The sequence below is a fragment of the Vicugna pacos genome, chromosome 4, assembly GCF_048564905.1.
Source record: "Vicugna pacos chromosome 4, VicPac4, whole genome shotgun sequence".
Taxonomy (NCBI): domain Eukaryota; kingdom Metazoa; phylum Chordata; class Mammalia; order Artiodactyla; family Camelidae; genus Vicugna; species Vicugna pacos.
In genome coordinates, this window is record NC_132990.1 from 74,316,841 (window position 1) to 74,335,943 (window position 19,103).

A 19,103-nucleotide genomic window follows, 5' to 3' on the forward strand; every position below is an offset into this window, starting at 1 on the left:
CTCAAGTTATGACGGCCTGAAGAAGCCAAGCTGATGGTTTTGAATGTTTTTGACTAACAATTTAAACACTGTAGGCAATGCTCCAAGAGAGCAATGATAGAAAGAGTAAAGGGGAATGAGACAACGTAAGGACCAGGGGATGGATGGAAGGTGAAGGGATCAGCCTACCAGGGGCAATGATGAAAGATGGCAGCTACCATGGGCTTGGACAATTTATGAAAACAAAATGTGTATCTAAAAACCCAGTAGCACTCCCCTTTGTAAGACTTATAACAAAAATTAATATAAATGGAGTTGATAGTGCCAATGGAGCAATCACCCAAGAACTGTATCAGTGCTAGCAAAATGGCAGAATTCATGTAGCATCAAGGTTATCCTACAAGAGCTTCAGTGCCTAATGTTGTCTAAAGAAAATATGAAACTCCCTCCACTGCCCAAAGGACAGTATTACAGCAACTGATAAAAAGATAAACTAAAGACTCTCCACTGTCCTCCTCGCAATATGATTTCTTAATTTTCCACAGCAGCAAATTTTCTAGATATGCCTTGCAACCTCAGAGGCTGCAAGTTCTCATTTAAAGTCAATTTCTCTTAAAATACTCTAAATGGCACTTGTTTATCTTAAGATTTTCTTAAAGATACTGGAAACATATAAGTTGTTTCATACATTTTTTAAACTTTCTTAAAAGAGGGGGAATGGGGCACAATGCAGTGTCAGGATCATTATGGAGTTTGGGGGCACATGTGGGAGCTCAGTTATGTCCACTCCTGGGGCTCAGATGCGTCTGGGTTGCCCAGAGAGTTCTTGGTGAGGGGTTTTGAGGCCCCCTACCCTTGAGGTCATCTTCCCATAAGTTGTAGTGACCAACTTCAAGATAAGAGACCAAATGACAAATCAGGAAATAGTCACATTTTCAAGGGGACAAAATGTCATACAAGTATGTAGAATAGTGCAAACTGGGGGGACTACCCAGGCACAACACCCTTGCCCATGGCTAGCTGATCCAAGGTCAAGATACCTGACCTAGACTGGGCCAGTTGGATTCTCTCTCCACGAGGGCAGTGCCAGAGCAACAGGGCCCCAGAGCTCCTGCCTACACACCCCACCCTTGGGATCCTCTCTCCCAAGTTGGGGTCACTCAGTATTTTTTACATTTCCACTGGCAACCCTGGATCCTTCTAAGCAGCCCTGGAGAAGCCCAACCTAGTCACTGTCAGCATCTATTACTTGGAAGCATAGAACCTCAACTGATAACATAGTTGGTAACTGAGGGAGGGGGAGACAGGCTGCAGAAGCTCAGGGAAATGCAAGGGTTTGGCCTTGATTACTGAGAGCATGTAGAGGACACTGCAGGAGGCACCCCCTTCCCCACCCTCCATCTTCCAGGAGAGGGGAGTGCCAGAGCTCACAGTAATGAAGCAGTGAAGCAAATGTCACCCGGACTCCCCACTGAGGGAATGCTCCAGGCCGCTGAGAAGCTGAGACCAAGACCCCCTCCACCACCACCATCAGGGTAGGGCAGTGGGTCCTAACAGAACTGAAAAGGCAAAAGCGGTCAAATGATAAGTGCAAATTTCAACATCCTGCCTCAGAGACTTCCAGGCCTTTCTGTGAAGAATTGTCTAGAAAAATCTCTTACTGCAGCCAAAGGACTGCTGGAAAGTAAGTTCAGAGACTGATTCTATGAATGCCAAGCCAGAGCATGGTTTAATTCCATTTTTCCAGCGTCTTTGCTATAGAAAAAGTGGGATGCGGACCATTGCATAGAAGATACCAGGGCATCTGGAGGACTTGGCAGAGCCGGAGCTCCAGACCCTCAGAAATGCCCCCACGCTGTGCCTTCCCCACAGAGTCAAGGTCTGTGTTCCCCCAGCCCGAGGCTCATACATCTGCTCTGTTCAGCCTCAGTCCAGCCCTGGTGGATCTGAGTAGAAAAGAAGAGCCCCTTCCAGAAGGAACGGTGGGAATCCACTAATTTACATTATCAGACAACCCAGGGAGATGTGAGAGCGCTAGATTTTGAAGGTTATCTGACCAAGGAGGGTAGGCAGAACTGAGATGGCGGGAGCACAGAGGAGACTGCATTCAGGGACCAGCTCGGGAGACCAAGTGGCGGGAGGTCAGGTAGCTTTGGGGGCTGATTGATGCAAACCTGTACCAAACACGGACCCTGTCACATGACATAAGAGAGTAGAAGACGGGCAGGGGACTCACACTTGTAGAAAGCCGATCCCTGGGTGCCACAGACTTTCCAACGAGTGCGCCGCATGAAGCATGGAAAGGGAATTAATTTCTAGACCCTCAACTTCCACGGAGGCAGGAGGGGAGACTTGAGAAACGCTCATTCTAGCTCCAGGAAAAGTCAAGGGAGGGAGGACGAAGCATCCCTCCTTCAAGTGTGCAGAGAATCTGAGAAGTTCGTAAGAAAACAAAATCGTGAAAGCTAGGAGTGGGTTTCAACCGAAGCTAAGGGTGTCACTAGGCACATTTCGTGCCCCTCACAAAGATGGTGGTGCAGCGCCACGCCCCTCACCAACATGGCCGCTCCGAGGGGTGGGTGGGCCTGCGGAGCGGAAGTGACGCACGACCCGGAAATCCGTCCCGCCGCTCGGCCGCTCGGGCGCCCCACGCAGCGGCGGCGGCTGTCTGCGGGTAGCGCGATGCTGAGGGCGGGGCGGCTCGGGGGCGCCTGTGCGCTGCGGCTGCTGCTGGCGGCTCACACGGTGGCGGCATTCGAGCCCATCAGCGTGGGCATCGCCATCGGGGCCGCGTCGGCCCTCACCGGCTACCTGTCCTACACCGACCTGTACTGCCGCTTCGCCGAGTGCTGCCGCGAGGAGCAGCCGCTCAACGCGTCGGGTACGGCGGGTCCGCCCTGGAGGGGCTCGAGGGGCGCGAGGGACAGGCCCCGGCGGGCGTCCGCGCTCACCCTGACGGGGCGGGTGGGAGGGAGGACGGAGGGGGCCTCCGCCCGGACTCCTGCCTCGGAAGCCGTGCCTTCAGAGACAGGGTCTCCAGATCGTGGCGCTCTGCCCAAGTTCCTTTCTAAAAGTTCGGATTCCTTGGCATGACAGTAAGAAGAAACTGAAAGCAGCAGACCTTCTGCGCCATGTCAACCTGTTAAGTAGTCTTCAGACGTGCAGCATCTGCCTAGAAAGCATAAAGCATTTGTCCCTTGCTTTTTGTACAAGGCGGCAGGGGTGACTGGGGAAATAACATATGGCTCAGTCAAGAGAGGGCCAATCCTTGGATGAACGAACACATTTAGCTTCCTTATCAGACACTTCAGTGTTGAGGGGCAATACATCTAGTCCAGTTCCTTGGAAGTGGCATCCTGTGACTGCGTCCCATGGTTCTGCCTCAGTGTTAGCCCTGAGGTTTGGCAGAGACCCTGCTGGACCACTTGCCAGTCTGTGCCTCTCACTTTGGCCAGCTGGGGAGAGTGCCACTTTTCTGGTACATATTTAATGTGTTTTTTTCTCTCTGTTCTCGGGCTGGCTCCTGCAGCCCTGAAGCAGGAATTGGAGGAGAAGCTGTTTGGGCAGCATTTGGCCACAGAGGTGATTCTCAAGGCGCTGACTGGCTTCAAGAACAACAAAAATCCCAAGAAACCACTGACTCTTTCCTTGCACGGCTGGGCTGGCACGGGCAAGAATTTTGTCAGCCAAATTGTGGCTGAAAATCTTCACCGGAAGGGCCTGAAGAGTAACTTTGTCCACCTGTTTGTATCGACCCTGCACTTCCCTCACGAGCAGCAGATAAAACTCTACCAGGCAAGGAATTCTGTTATTCCGTCCACTGGCTTCTCGGACGGGTCTGAGCGACCTGTTCACTGACTCCGGCCTCTGCTTCTTTTCTTTGTCCTGCAATAAGCCCCAGGCCCCGCCAAGTTAAGGCTCATTTCCCCCACCCTGGTAACCCTTTGCCCTTTGCAGAGCTCTCCTACAACTTTCCCCCTCATATTCCAAAGTAATACAGTGGGGTAGGCGATGTTAGGTGTTATTTCCATTAAAAGATGGAGCCAAGAGCGGCAAGGTGACTTGCTCCTTACGATCTTTGTGACCTTTTGGCAAATCAGAAACTTGAACCCAGATCTCCTGATTCTCAGTTGGCCGGGTAGCCGTGTTGTGCAGTGAATGAACGTGTTTACCATCCCCATCACAGCCCTTGGTTGTGTGAAGCAGGCTCAAACGATTTGCTTGGACATGCCTTCACTTAAGGCTCCCACCTAGGGTGCTGCTTCAGCTTGGCCTCTGCATTTGGCAATGGAGACTAGATGGTTTTTTTGGTCCCCAGTATTTTTTATTCCCCTGGTTCCTCCCATCCTTCCAATTCTTGGCATCGCTATGTTAGGTTGTCTAGTGGAGTTCTCATTTAAGTGCATGTCCTCGTACAAGTTAGTTTTCTTCCTGTTAGGTGGGGACTGAGATAAGGAATAGAAACTTAACAAGGAAGTGAAAGTGGATATTTGCCACATAAACTGTAAGACAGGGAAGACTGCCAAAAAGAGAATAATCTTCTATTTTCCAAAATCTTTCAGAAATCCCTAGAAGTACTGGAACAAATGCTTTCCGTGCAGTGCCATTCGGGGTCATCTCCTTTGTTTGTTGCACCAGTAAAAGGCACTGGTCTTGGACGCTGTGCCAGTCTTAATCTAGCTTCTTGTTCCTCAATATGTCTTATAAGATTAACTTGAGATTTCAGCCCACAGGGAGATGAAACTTACAGGTTGCTTAACAGTGAAATGATAAATATTCATGTATCTTGTACCTCTTATACCTTTAAAAAAGTCACATTTGGCATATCATTTGAGTTGGGAAAACATTTATTTGCATTTTAGCTCCTATCTCCCTGCCATTTTCCACTTTCTATAGATGAAGTTTTGGAGAAGCTGTTCCCCAGGGAGCGGAGGTTAGGATGCAGTTTCTAAGAGTTCTTTGTTAAACCCCAGAGACCCCTTATTTTTTTCACCTTTTCGAGCATGAGGACCAGTGTAGCGCTTCTGCTCCCCTCGGCACATCCTTTGAGCCTCCACATCCCATGTCTTCTTTTATGGTTGGTCTAGGACCAGTTACAGAGCTGGATTCGGGGTAATGTGAGCGCATGTGCGAGTTCCCTGTTCATATTTGACGAAATGGATAAATTGCACCCGGGGATCATTGATGCAATCAAGCCGTTCCTAGATTACTACGAGCAAATTGATGGTGTGTCTTACCGGAAGGCCATCTTCATCTTTCTCAGGTCAGTGGGAGGCGCTTCTCAGGGGGCACACAGCCCTTCATTCTCCCAGTGCTGGAATGAGGTCCTGGCGACTTCAGCATTCTGTTTCCTAGGGACAAAAGTGCCAGCCTGGCAAAAGTGACTGGCTGACTTCTTTTACTTTGGGGTTGCTCGTATCTGCGTGGCACAGAGCATGGGCAGGAGGAAATGAATTAAAGAAATAGTTGCTGCTAACAGGCAGTTTTATCACCTGAACGTGCTGTCTCAGGGTTATAAAGTCGTAGCATCATGGAACAAGTTCTTTTTGAAAAAGCAGATTTTTGGGTCCTGAGGGTAGATGCCATTTTTTTTTCTTTCCCTAGTAGCACTTAGTAAATATTCCTTGGTTAAGAATAAACCTTAGGGGGTCAGGAGTATAGCTCAGTGGTAGAGCGCATGCTCAGTGTGCACGAGGTCCTGGGTTCACTCCCCAGTGCCCCCATTATGGGGGAACCCCCCCAAACAAAGAATAAGCCTTAGAGCAGGTACATACATTTCCTATTAGACAGAGAAGCCTTAAGATGTGATTTTTAATCTTTGTTTCTTTGGCAAACTCAGCAATGCAGGCGGGGACCTCATAACTAAGACGGCCCTTGACTTCTGGCAGGCAGGAAGAAAGAGAGAAGACATCCAGCTGAAGGACCTGGAGCCGGTGCTGTCTGTCGGAGTCTTCAATAACAAACACAGTGAGTCTCAGCAGCTGAGGAGCCCATCACCCTGCCGGCAGGGTTCTTCCCTTTCTTTAAGCCTCTCCACTTGCCTCCATGGCTTTGCTCAAGTAGGGACTTTTCCTAAGGGCATTCTATTCTAGAAGTCAGCTAGCAGGCGTAGCCAACTGATCCTTACATCAGGCTTGACAAAAAGAGAATCTTCGCAGACATAGAAAACAAACGTATGGTTACAGGGTGGGTGGGGAGGAAGCAGGGAGTTGGAGGGAGGGATAAATTGGGAGTTTGGGATTTATAGATACAAACTACTCTATATAAAATAGATAAACAACAAGGTCCTACCGTATAGCACAGGGAACTATATTCAAAACCTCATAATGGCCTATAATGAAAAAGAATATGAGAAGGAATGTATATATATGTATAACTGAATCACTATGCTGTACACCAGAAATTAACACAACATTGTAAATTGACTATACTTCAATTAAAAAAAAAGAAAAAAAAAAGTAATCTTGAAGGCTAAAGACATGAATGTACTGTGGGTCGGGATCAGAACGGGCCCTGTAAGAGCAGCGAGCTTGTCCGGGTGACAGGGACAGTGATGGGCAGGAAACCCAGCTGTGTCCTGTTCCCTAGGTGGCCTGTGGCACAGCGGACTGATAGACCGAAACCTCATCGACTACTTTATCCCCTTCCTGCCCCTGGAGTACAGACACGTGAAGATGTGTGTCAGGGCAGAGATGAAGGCCCGTGGTTCTGCTGTAGACGAAGACATTGTCACCAGCGTGGCAGACGAAATGACGTTTTTCCCCAAAGACGAGAAAATCTACTCAGACAAGGGCTGCAAGACTGTGCAGTCACGGCTGGATTTTCACTGAGCGCTTATCCAGGCGGGGTGAGACGCAGCTGGGAGCTCAGCGAGCCGGGGCCCGGCCTTTCCGAGCACTTTGACAACCCCTTCAGGGGTTTGCACATTTGCACCTGTGGACTTTCAGGATAGGGAAGGTTCTAGGTTGATTTTCGAAATGATGCTAATCTGTCAAGTGTACTTGTCATTCTGCAACGTGACAGCAACCCACCTGTTCGTGGCAGTTGAAGATGAACTTTTGAAATCCCTCTGCACTTCACGGACCTTGACAGAAGTGCCTGTAAACAGCTTTGTGAATGAGACCTAGGGCCGTTCCTGCCCCAGCGGTACCCACACCTCAGAAGCTGCTGCTCTAACTGGAGTCCAGGGGCCTCGCTGCGATCCAGGGCATTGGGTTTCCACCTGCCAGGAACTTTCTTCTGCTCTTCCTTTTTCTTTACAGAGAGCGCGTTCATTGACTTGAAGGATTTTCCGTTAAAATCAGTGGCACCTGCAAGCTCAGACGGTGTGTGGTGGGAGGCCACGGGCCTGCGGGCTGAGCACTCGGCTGGGTGAGCCGTCTGCATGTGGGGTGGGGGCTCCACGCCAGACCCCCGCAGCAGAGCAGGACGGATAGGACCTCTCCGTCTGTCCGTTGCTCTGACTGTGATTACAGCCCTGGACTTGGAATTCCTTCTCCCATCTCTCACTTAGTATTGACCTCAGCCTTCCTTGCACTGCTTCTATTCCTGAACTTAGGTCACTGCTAATAACATCACTAGAGTCGAATCAGAGTGAGACTGATGGCTTGGAATTTGAGTTCTCGGTTCCCATGGGAAAATACCTGTCTGTTACAGTTTACATGCAGGTCAGTCTCTCCCTCAACTCCCCAGAACCATTTGAAGTCCGTACGACATGCTTATTCTCCACGGTGACATGTGCCAACCAAACGGTCAGCTTACAGATGCCGCATCACCAAAGTGGAAGTATTGTACACTAAAAATGCTCGAGTTTTCAAGGAGATGTATTTTTTTATAATGTTTTTACTTCTGAATCTTAGGTAATACAAATATAGAATGTTGATTATTTTAAAACATAGGAAGGACACGAAATGGAATAATTGCCTATTCATTTTTCATTTATCAGATACTCTTAAAAACAGATGGTTGAGGCTGGTCCTGGGTGTCATCTGAGAATGATCCCCTACGTGGCAGCGCCAGGCTAGACCGCCCCGGCCATTGGGGAAAAAAAAAGACTTCGATTCCAGCCAGTGTGAATCGTTCAGTCTTGTAGTTGCAATGCAACTGCAGACGTGTAACAAGAACATGCAGCTTTTTTATATATAAAAAATGGCAGAATGAATGTTTCTACGTCACAGCAGTGCCTTATAGAGGATCACACTTAGTCTTTAAAAAAAAAAATACCAAGGTGAGGCTGAACATTTTTAGTACATGTTCTCAGATTTGAATTAAGTTATATTTCTTTTATAATCTTTTGGGTGTCTGGTCAGGAGGAGATAAGATTTTCCTGTTTACAATGATGCAATAAATTGAACACATGTTGGCTACCTTTGGACTGCTGTTACTGATTTATAACTTGAAAGGGCCACGGTTACCCACAGCCCAGCCTCCCCACCCCACGTAAGATGTAGACAAGCTTGAATTAATTGACTGAATATAAAATAATAAAGCCTGAATTTAATCATGTGAGATGTCACTTGCACATTTTTTCTAGTTTGTTTACTTGGTAGGTCTGAAAAGTTTGAGCTTGGAATAAAGGCTTTTCAGCAATTCAGGTGTCAGTAGGGTCGCCGTTCCCTGGACACGCTGACTGGCAATCTTTATACAGAATCGATATTTACCTTGAAGGATGTTATCCCCAAACACATACAGAGTTAAATTGGATTGGATGATGGGTTATACTCCATATTTTCATGGATGAAAATATCAGAATGAGCTGGACTTCTGACAAGTATATTCCCCTTAAGTTACTGTTGGAAGGAAACTGACCACTGAAACGAGACTCGCTGCTGACATTCTGAGCTGAGCGAGGCTGAGCTCAGTCCAGGAGACCTCAACGCCTGGTCTTCCCGCCCAGGACTGGTAAACAATGAAATCTTTGTGATGTTAACAGATCTCAGCTTAATCACTTAACCTGGGCTGTTTTCTCTGTCAGTGATTTGTTAACACCAGCTCTCTTCCAGGACTGAGGATGTAGCTCTTTCTAGAAAGTTGAAACCTTCGCCATCACCACACCCACTCCCCTCACTTCTCAGCTGAAGGTGCTCCTCCTGAGACTGACTTTCTCGGTCTGGTTCCCAGCCTACTGCCACCTCTGCTTCACCCCACACTGCTTCATCTGTGAAGACTGAACTTCCCCAGGTAAGTCAGGGGACTCTGTGGTCCCTAATTAGGGACTCCCTGGTGCTGGGGCTGCCATCTTCAAATGAATCATAGCCCTAATCTGTGACTCCTGGGGACGTGACAACAGGCCAGCTTCAGGGCAACATCAAGAACTTTCCAACACTTAGAAGCTGTTGTTAGGGGGCCTGGGTGGCTTTAAAGAGCCTCTGTACAGGCTGGGTGGCCACCAGCCCAACTTCTGTGCTGCTAAAAGCTCCCTGCGAGCACTCTGCAGACACACACCCCACGGGAGCCCCGGCTTGTAGGCACGTGTGAGTGTCACATAGAACGAGGCACCTCTGGGTTCCTACAGTGCCCTGTGCTCCTGCCCGGCATGTCAGCTGGGGGTATGTCTCTAGACGTGAATGAACTGCATGGCTGGGTGTCGGGGGCTCCGTGAACCCCTGTGATACCCCGTGATGCTGAGTGAGGAGCCGGAGCCGCCGGGACCCTCAGAATCCCTGTCTCACACTCCACTCCAGCCTGGGCTGCCCTGTTAGATCTTAAGTCACAGCTTCAGCACATAAAGCCCACAATGGAGGGTTTTTTTGCCTTTAAAAATGTATTCACAAAATCACACACAATTTTATTGTAAAGACAGTAGCTTTTTGCATTAATAAATAAAAACACTGTTCTCAGCATCCCTGGAGGACAGCTAAGCTCTCCTAGAGGTTTGGGTAAACGTAACAAAAACTAGTTACATGGGTAAGGTTTTAAGGAAACATGGCAAAACCTGCCACCTGGCCTGTGGCTCTTCCAGGGACAGAAGGTGGAGAAGGGCCTTTGCAAAGCTGACGCCCTGGCTCATGAGGAGCTGCAAATGCTTTGCTTTTGTGGAAGTTTTGTTTCTAACAAATTGTTCACAGTGTTACTGAGACCGTTCCCACAGTTCACAGTGCTACTGAGATGAAGACGCTTGGGGAGGACATTTAAGTCTCCTCTGTGACGGGCCTGAGCGTGTCCTCTGACACTCTTGTACTTCTAGCTAACAACTCACTGCCTACTCGGTGGTCACCCTGTGATGGATCTGGCCGCTGCTCCAGCCTCGGTCCCCAGTAAGGCTATCCTACAGAACACAGGCCAGGGGCTCGGGCTTGGGCGCTTGTGCAGTCAAGACATCACAGTGTATGTTACCATGACAGGAACTTAAAAAAACACACACAGCCAACAACTTAGAGTCTGAAAAGTTTCTCATAATGTTAAAAACCATTTTAAATAAAGTTACCACATTTTTCAGTAAAAAGTATTCATCCTTCCTTGAAACAGAAACGCATGAAATTCTAACATGATTTTTAAAAAATCACGAGTCCTGGTACGAGTGGGCTGGGAGCTGGCTCCTCCCCCGTCTGTGGGCCCTGGGATCTGTCAGGAGCGCCGGCCGCAGGCTCTGTGGGGGCAAGCGATGCCCAGGAAGACGCCTGTCCTGTCCACCGGGAAGAATTCGTTTTACTCCTCTTCCCGGAACAGCAGGGGAGGCAGGGGGAGATCTGAGTGTGGAGTTCATTCTCCTCCATCGGGAAGTGGTGGCTCCGGCGCCATCAGTCATCGTAGTAATAATCTAACTTGGTGAACACAGTTTTGCAGCCTTTGTCAGAGAAAACTCTCTCCTCTTTGGGGAAAAAGGTCATCTCCTCGGCCACTCTGCTTACAATGTCCTCATCGACTTCATAGCCTCGGGCCCGCATTTCGACTCTGATGCACATTTTTAGGTGTTTATATTCCAGGGGGAGGAAGGGAACAAAATAATCAATGAGATTTCGGTCAATTAAGCTGCTGTGCCAGAAGCCACCTGGGAAAAAGAAAAAGGTGCTGTTCATCCACAGTCCATCGGCCCGCCCGTCCGGCCACACAGAGCCGCTGGGTGTCCACCCTGCACCTGCCCTCACGGGCTCACAGTCTAACAAGCAGGTGGGTTGGCAGGGAGCTCGCCCAGGACAGCTGGGTGTGACGCGCCTAAGCGGGCAGAGAGCAGGGCGCCAGCACAGAGGGCAAGGGAGGCGCCTCACCGTGTGACTACGGATCTGAAGCGGGAAGGAGGCTCCCCTCCCTGGAAAAGCGGGCAGGCAGGGGAGGAGAGACACCGGATTCACAGGCTGGCAGTTTCACAGCAAGTGAAAGGTGAGAAGAGTTCTCAGGGGGTATCTTGGAAATTTCTGACTGGCTGGTATTCCAGGGGCTAGATTAGCAACAGGGTAGAAACCCACTGCCAGCATGTCCAAACCTACAGAGCATTTTGGGAACAAAAATCTAGAGCCCCCAGAGTAGTAACTTGTGAAGACAAGGCTCTGTTACGGCCACAGGGCTCAGACTTTCCCAGGATGAAGCCTGTCCCTGCAGCCAGGCACGTGCCCCCCAAGGTGCCCCCGCCTCGGCCCACTCCCTCCTGAGACAACGCAGCCCTGGCTGCACACACCCCGCATTTCTTCCCGAGAACTGTCTCCTTTCCGCTTTGCTGCTTAACTCCTGTGCCATAGTCTCCACCTGACACCCATTCCAGGATGAGTTTTCTTCCCACCTCACCAAGCAATTCTCTGACACCAGCTGGGTGTCCTACAGTTCCATTAAATTCTGACACACTCTCCCTGGAGACCGCCTCAGAGCCCACAGGGTGAGAGCTCAGCCCCACAAGATTGTCCCTGACTTCAGCCACCAACTGAAAGTCCAGGTTGTCACCTGTGCCAAGGTTCCAACCACCTCCTCCTTGGGTTCGACTGATTTGCCCAAGCTGCTCACAGAACTCAGAGAAGCGTTTTATTTACTAGATCACCAGTTTATTATAAAAGGGTGTAACTCAGGAACAACCAGATGGAAGAGATGCATTGGGCAAGATATGTGGGAAGGGGCTTCCATGCTCTCAGTGTGACACTGAATTTCTACGTGCTCACCAACCCAGAAGCTCTCCAAAGCCCGTCCTTTAGGGTTTTTATGGAAAATCTTTATGTGGGCATGACTGATCAAATCCTCGGCTACTGGCGACTGATTCAACCTTTAGCCCCTCTCCCCTCCCGGGAGGTCTGAAAGGATTGGAGACTGAAAGTTCCAACCCTCCAATCAAGGGTTGGTTCTCCTAGAAACCACCCCCTTAGGTGCTTTTTCCAAAAATCACCTCATGACACAAGCTCAGGTGTGGCTGAAAGGGGTTTGTTACAAACATCAAGACACCTTTATAAGGCTCCTAGCCCTTGGAAACTCCAAGGATTTTTGGAGCTCTGTGCCAGAAATGGGGATGAAGACCAAATACATATTTCTTATTGTAAATCACAAGATCACATCCGGGATTTGATCCTTTCTTCCCCAGCAGCGCTTTACTGGTGCTCAGTAAACACCTGTCTGCCAAGACGGAGTGCAGCCTGTGGCCGCGGGGAAAACCGAAACTAGCCGCTGAGCAGTAACAAGCGGGATCTCGTTTCCTGAAGGCCTGCGCTGTGCCTGACGGGCCCCGGCCCAGGCCTGGGGACGGAGCAGAGAGCCAGGCAGCCTCGGACCTGCCTCAGGGGGTCCACGACTGAGAAGCCGCCCAATAAACCAGTCAGTAGACAATCCCAAGTAGTGCTGGGCTGTGAACACGGAGGCGGGGAGAACGGGCAAGGACAGCAGGAGGCAGAGACCAATTAGCCAGGCTGGTCAGGACGACAAGGACCCTGCCACACAGAGGCCCTGAAGAGTGCTCCGGCAGAACAAGTGGCTTTGTAAACCACCGACTGACCACACCCCAATTTGTATCCTCAGCTTGAATGCCCTGGAGCTGCACTGGAACATCAGCTGTGGGCTTAGAGGCCTTGCTGGACACACCCCTCTTCATTTCCCACCCTTTCCCACAAAACTGCTCCCCCTGCAGGCCGTCCCCTAAATGGCAGGGCCACCTTGCCAATTGCTCAGGTCAGATCCTTGATTCCTCACTCTCATTCCTGCACATCATCCTTTAGGAAATCTTACTGTTTCTACCTTCAAAATACATCCCAATCCAACCACGTCCCTCCACCCTGACTGCTGCCATGGTGGGCCAAGCCACCACCACCTCTCCCTGGGTTGTGGCAGCAGCTCCTTGCTGGGCCCCCTACCTTCAGTCTATTCTCCACCCAGCAGCCAGGTGGTCCTGTTAAAACTAGGTCCCATTTCATTACTGTTGGCTCAAAACTCTCCAGGGGCTCCCTCCTCCACTTGGAGCCAAACCCAAGGCCTCCCTGCGGTTCCCCAGGCCTTTCACAATCTGCACCCAACCCCAAGCGCCACCTCTTATCTGACCTGCTTTTCTCCGGTGTTCATCCTGAACCAGCCTGTGACCCCAGGCACACTCCCACCTCAGGGCTCTTGCATGTGCTGTTCCGTCCGATGGAACGCTTTTCCCTCCCACGTCCACATGGCTCCCTCACTCCTCAGATCAGCTCAGCTGTCACCCACAGTGAGCCTTCCCTGACCACTCTATTTAAAACTGCAGCCATCCATCCCACACCTCCCAACCCTTTTTTATTGGTTTACTTTTTCCCTATTGGCGAGAAAGAGGAAGCTATGTCTCTACCTTGACATAATGACACATCCCATCATCTGACACATTCCTGTATTCATCACTAGGACGTAAACTCCACCAGAGCATGGATTTCTGTTTTTGTTCACTGCTGTGTCCTCAGTTCTTGGACCAGAGCCTGACACCCAGTAGGTGCTCAATAAACATGTTCACTGAAATAAATGGATGGATGGATGGATGGGTGGATGGAAGAGTTCAGCCATCTGCCTAAGGTCAGAGTCAGTCAGTGGCTGAGCCAGGTCTGCCTGGTTCCGGGGCTTGACCTCTGGAGCCTCTCACGTGGGTTTTAGGCAAGCGGCCCCACCTGCTGCGGTATTTAGGGGCTGAGGTTTCTCCTGCATGTGTTCATAGTTTCTGGCGTGCCAAGAAATCTGTTCAACATATCATAAACTATTTTGTCTTTCACAGTAATATTCCTGTTGCACAAAATGACATAAAATAGCCCATGACTGTTCATGTAACTCTGAGGTAGTATGAATTTCTTGGCAGGTCTGTTTCAGAGGAGACCTTCTGTTTTACAACCTCAAGAACGAACCTGAGCAAAGACTTGAATGGTAGCAGTCACCAACATGGCTCATGGAGTTTACTCAGTGAGTCGGTCTCCAACATGATAGTGTCTTTCCACATCCAAGGGTTCAAGGTCAAGGGTGAATGTGTCAGGTCACTGAAAAAGCGATGAGCTTGATAGTTAAAAAGCTCAGGCTCTACAATCAGAGAAACCTAACAGGCCGTGTGGCCTTAGGCAAGGTGCTAGCTCTTGCTGAGCCTCAGTTTCCTCATCTATAAAACGAGGACAATAATAGTTTCTACTCCACGTGGTTATTGTGAAACTTAAAGAAAACATGCGAGTAGAGCATGTCCCGCAGTGCCCAGTACAGAATAAGGGCCCAACCACCATTTGGCTGTTATTCTCGGGCACAGACCCTGAGTTCTAGAGCAACGCACAGAAAGAGAGGGACCGTTATAACAGGGCCGTCTCCTCCATCAGAGGCACCCCAGCGGCCTTCCCTGCTCCACCACCTGCGTTTACAAAGGAAAATGATTTGGCTGAAGAAAACAGGAAACTACTGTTCAAGATCTCAGGGATCAACCATGTCCTTTAAAACAGCATCTCTCAAACTTTGGTGTGCATTAAAGTCACCTGGAGTTTGTTGCATTACAGTCACCTGGAGTTTGTTAACACAGATTCCCTCGGGAAGTTGGACTAAGGAGGCCTAGGGAAGGGACAGAGAATCTGCATTTCTAACCAGCTCTCGGGTGATGGTGAGGCCCACGAAGAGGAGGGGCTGGGAACAGACGCCCCACTTACTGTTCTTGTTGTTGAAGGCTGACACTGACAAAGCAGGCTCCATGTCTCGGAGCTTGATTTCTTCCCGCTGCTTTCCATTTCTCCAGAAATCTAAAGCCACATCTGTGATCCGTTCTGCACCAGCGTTGCTACAAAATAATGCCAGTGAATAAGGACTGGCTTTTTTTCCCAAAGCCCCCAGACTGGGGCTCCGAGCTCTCCCACCACATCTCAACCCAACTTTACCTAAGAAATATGAAGATGGCTTTCTGATAGGAGACCCCATCCAAGTTGTCGTAATAGTCCAGGTAAGGCTTGATGGCATCTATGAGGCCAGCGTGCATCTTATCCATTTCGTCAAATATGAAGATGGACCTTGCACAGGCACTCACGTTGCCGCGAATCCACGACTGTAACTGATCCTGAGTGAGAAGGGGGAAAAGCCAGTACAGAATTCTCAGAACAACGAGCATGAGCACTATTAACGCTGCAACTACTTCTACAAAGACTGCATTTACTGGGTGCTTACTGTGCGCTCCCCATAGTGCTAAGAACTTTACACAAGCTCTTTTGTTCCTCACCACAACCTCATGTAGTGGGCATTATTGTACCCATTTTACAGATGGGGAAACGAGGCAGAGAGCATGATCAACTGGCCCAAGATCACAAAATGAGTATGTGACCAAGCTAAGATCTGAACCCCACTCTGCCTGATTCCAAAGCCCTACACTCTGATTATAATTCTTGTCCTGTGACCTGTCACCTCAATGTTGTGTCATTGAGTTGCTGGTCCTCTGTCATCAAAATGGCAATGTTAATACACATCCTGGGTACACTGGCCTTCTTGGGAAGAAGGCAGAGACCAAGTAATCTCTTCTCTCATCAGTCCTTAGAACAGCCTGGAGAAGGTACTCTAACTTTCCCATGGGGAAAGCGAGGCAAACTTGGCAGCACACACACGCACCGCCTAGTGTGGTGAGGTAACACTCCTGAGTTTCTGGAATGCCTGGAGGTTGCAGAAATAAATTTGCTTAACAGAAACATTCTCTAAAAACATATTTAGGTACTTTTTATATTAAGTAATCAAGGTAAGAGGAAGGAAAGACCCTTTTAATCAGATATCTGAGCTATGGTTCTATATAATGCCTTCCTGGATTTCCCCCCATGGTAAGGAGGAAGGGTTAGCTATTTGTTTCTAAGGAAAATTCTGGAAGTTACAATGTAGGTCTTGGCTTCTTATGATTTGGGTTTTTACCTGTCTACTCGGACCACAGTTACAATCTTCCGTGTGTACACATTTAACCTAATTCTGTTCTGCAGGTATGGAATAACCTCTATTTACAGAGCAAGAACCTTACGGGAGCTGAAGTAACTTGCCCAAGGCTGCAAAGCAAATCAATGTTTAAACAAGGATTCACTCGGGTCTGGTAGTCTCCAGGAGCTAAGGTCTCCCCACTCTGCTACTCAGACTTACAGACAATAAGAGGACAGGTCTCGAGCACTGACTCATTACAGGCAAGGCACTGTCCTCAGCACTGTTCACACGTTTTACTGTGATCTTCCAAATCCCAAAGGAGTTACTCTTGTGTTCCCTATGTTACAGGTGAGGAAATGGAGCTGCAGAGAGGTTAAGTAACTTGCTCAAGTCACACAACTATTAAACGGTGAAGACTGAATGATAACTAGGATGACCAACTCATCCCTACTTGCCTGGGACTTTCCCAGTTGTAGCATTCAAAGTCCTACATCCCAGGAACTCCTGGACAGTTGGTGACACTGATGCTCACCCAAACAGAAGGGGAAAATGTGTCCACACAGGTGAGGATTTTAAAAAGGCAATCGTTAACATATATTTGAAGGCTCATGTGCCAGGTACCATGTTACATCCTTGGCAGACAGAGCTCAATAGATTCTCACAACTACCATTTTACAGATGAAGAAACTGAGTCTCAGAGAGGTCAGGCAACTTTCCCAAGATGACACAGCTGGTAGGTGGGAGTCTTAGGGCTCAAATCCAGGTGTGTCTGCCGCCAAAGCCCAGGCTGTTAATCAGGGAGTTACACTGTAAAAGCAGTTTGCAACACTCAGTTAAACAAACTTAGGCCTCCCTAGGAATGTTTCCTCTTATAAAACGTGTTAGATTTGATGATGTTTAAATGGGATTTGATTACATCATCTCTAAAATCCTATGACCCCCATTTACTGAGTATCACACGGAGCCTGTTTTCAGAAACCACCACAAAGCTTTGACAGTGTAACCGCTCCATGTATCTCAAACACGCTGTAACTATCCCACACTTTTCAAAGGGGAGCTGACACCCCTAGTCATTTTCAGGGCTCACTCATTTCAACATGGAATTTCCAAATCCCACTCCACCACAAAGAAACGCCAAACCCAGCATCATCCAGGAAGGATTCCAAAATTCTGCCCTTGCCTTATACAGGGTGATGTTGGAGATGTGTGGAAAGTGCAGCGTGGCGACAAACAGGTGGACATAGTCACTGTTCAGACCACCCTCGTAAATATTCTCTGCGATGATCTTGCTGACAAAGTTTTTGCCGGTGCCCGTCCACCCGTGTAGGGAGAGGGTGAGAGGTTTCTTGGGCTTCGGGTTGCTTATGAAGCCAGACACAGCATTTAAGATGACTTTCTTTGCAAGATGCTGTCCAAAGAGCTTGCTGTCCAGATCCTTCTGCAGCGCTGGGAAAAACAAATCCAGTCAGGCAGGGAGTAGGGGCACACACCTGGCAAAACGGAGCCCAGGTTACAGGCTCATGTGAAAGCCTGCAAAGCCAGCTAAGCTCTGTGAGCGCCTTGTGAGACGCGGACGTGGGTGAGCGCTTGGCCCAGGTGGACGGTGGGTGCAGGAGCCCTCCCTCTGCTAGCCCTGCCCATTCTCCAGCCCTCCTTCCTGAAGAGGCCCTTCCTGGGCTCCGCGACTTCCGCCACCAGCGTGCGCCCCTCACCCCACGCCGGGCAGGAAAAGGGCAGCAGTGCAGCCCCCACCATCCTTCCCGTCTCCGGCGAGGAAGGGGTAAAACTCTGGAGGAAGTTTCCGACCGTCCACACGCCCAGTGTGTGATGAAGGTGCCCAAATGGCAGCCGGCCTGCGCAGGTCTCCGACCAAAGTCCAGTCGGCCTGTGGTGGTGGTGGCCCAGGAGCCAGGCCCCATCCCGCACCCCGGGCCGCTCCGGTTCCGGGTCCTGGTCCCGCAGGCCTCAGCGCTGCCTGGCCTCCCGGGCCTCCCGGCCCCCGGCCTCTGACCCCCGCCCCGGCCCCCGCCCCATCCTACCTTCCCGGCTGAGGCTCCGCTTCTGGCTGCAGCACTCGGCGAAGAGGCAGTAGAGGCGCGGGTAGGAGATGTAGCCGGTGAGGACGCCGGCCAGGGCCAGGCCGAGGCTGATGGGCTCCACCGCCCGCACCGCCAACGGCGCCAGCAGCAGCAGGCCCAGCGCGGCCCGGCCCAGCTTCATGCCCGGACCCGCGCCGTCCTGCGCGTTCTCGCGCCAACGCCGACCGGCGCTACCGCCCGACCGGCTTCCGGTTCCTCCCGCCGGCGGCCGCCATCTTTGTGACGGGCGGGCTTCCTCCGACGCCGGCGGCCGCCATCTTTGCGAGGGGCAGAGCGCTTTCCTGTTTTGGGCGACGGGGCCCCAGTTTTCTCCTTTTAATAACATTTTGAGGGGAAGTTTTGGATTTATAGAAAAATTGAGAGGACAGTACAGAAAGGCTCCATATTGCCACACCCCAGCTCGCACCTAGTTTCCCCTTTTATTACCATCTTACATTAGTATGTTACATTTGATAAAATTAATCTATTTTGATATAACGAAAGTTTCTTCCTATTTTCTTAGTTTTTACCTAATGTTCTATTTCTGATCCAAGATCCCATTCAAGATGCTGCATATCTTCTTAGGCTACTCTTGGTTATGACTTTCTCAAACTTTCCTAGATTCTGATGACCTTGACAGTTTAGGGGGAATACTGGTCAAATCTTTTGTAGGATCCCAAACTACTGGAATCTGCCTGATGCTTTTCTCATGATTAGACTGGGGTCTTGAGCTTTGGGGTGGAATATATGTTACAGAGGTGAAGTGCTATTTTTATA

At 49.8% G+C, this 19,103-nt stretch overlaps 2 protein-coding genes across 3 annotated transcripts; one reads left to right on the plus strand and one right to left on the minus strand.

Annotated features, from left to right (window-relative positions):
* Positions 1-2,602: 2,602 nt before the first annotated feature.
* On the plus strand, positions 2,603-8,484 carry TOR1B (torsin family 1 member B). 2 transcript variants are annotated; one of them, XM_072960266.1, is made up of 5 exons: positions 2,603-2,860; positions 3,509-3,774; positions 5,067-5,242; positions 5,819-5,946; positions 6,568-8,484. In XM_072960266.1, exons 1-5 carry the CDS (start codon positions 2,662-2,664, stop codon positions 6,807-6,809), a joined length of 1,011 nt encoding a protein of 336 aa, XP_072816367.1. In that variant the 5' UTR covers positions 2,603-2,661; the 3' UTR covers positions 6,810-8,484. The 2 variants fall into 2 exon arrangements, with proteins under 2 accessions (XP_072816367.1, XP_072816368.1); XM_072960267.1 differs by having other exon boundaries at positions 5,868-5,946; positions 6,568-6,705.
* Positions 8,485-10,352: 1,868 nt separating this feature from the next.
* TOR1A (torsin family 1 member A) lies at positions 10,353-18,629 on the minus strand. The gene is made up of 5 exons (XM_072960268.1): positions 18,288-18,629; positions 17,429-17,694; positions 15,240-15,415; positions 15,015-15,142; positions 10,353-10,969 (listed from the first exon to the last, which is right to left on the minus strand). Exons 1-5 carry the CDS (start codon positions 18,466-18,468, stop codon positions 10,719-10,721), a joined length of 1,002 nt encoding a protein of 333 aa, XP_072816369.1. The 5' UTR covers positions 18,469-18,629; the 3' UTR covers positions 10,353-10,718.
* Between the last annotated feature and the right edge of the window lie 474 nt (positions 18,630-19,103).

Coding starts and splice junctions, on each gene's coding strand:
- TOR1A (XM_072960268.1), bottom strand. CDS start 18,468: ATGAAGCTGGGCCGGGCCGCGCTGGGCCTGCTGCTGCTGGCGCCGTTG. Junction 17,695..18,287: donor GCGGAGCCTCAGCCGGGAAG/GTAGGATGGGGC, acceptor TGTTTTTCCCAG/CGCTGCAGAAGGATCTGGAC. Junction 10,970..15,014: donor AGCCTTCAACAACAAGAACA/GTAAGTGGGGCG, acceptor TCTTTTTCCCAG/GTGGCTTCTGGCACAGCAGC.
- TOR1B (XM_072960266.1), top strand. CDS start 2,662: ATGCTGAGGGCGGGGCGGCTCGGGGGCGCCTGTGCGCTGCGGCTGCTG. Junction 3,775..5,066: donor AGCAGATAAAACTCTACCAG/GCAAGGAATTCT, acceptor TGGTTGGTCTAG/GACCAGTTACAGAGCTGGAT. Junction 5,947..6,567: donor AGTCTTCAATAACAAACACA/GTGAGTCTCAGC, acceptor CCTGTTCCCTAG/GTGGCCTGTGGCACAGCGGA.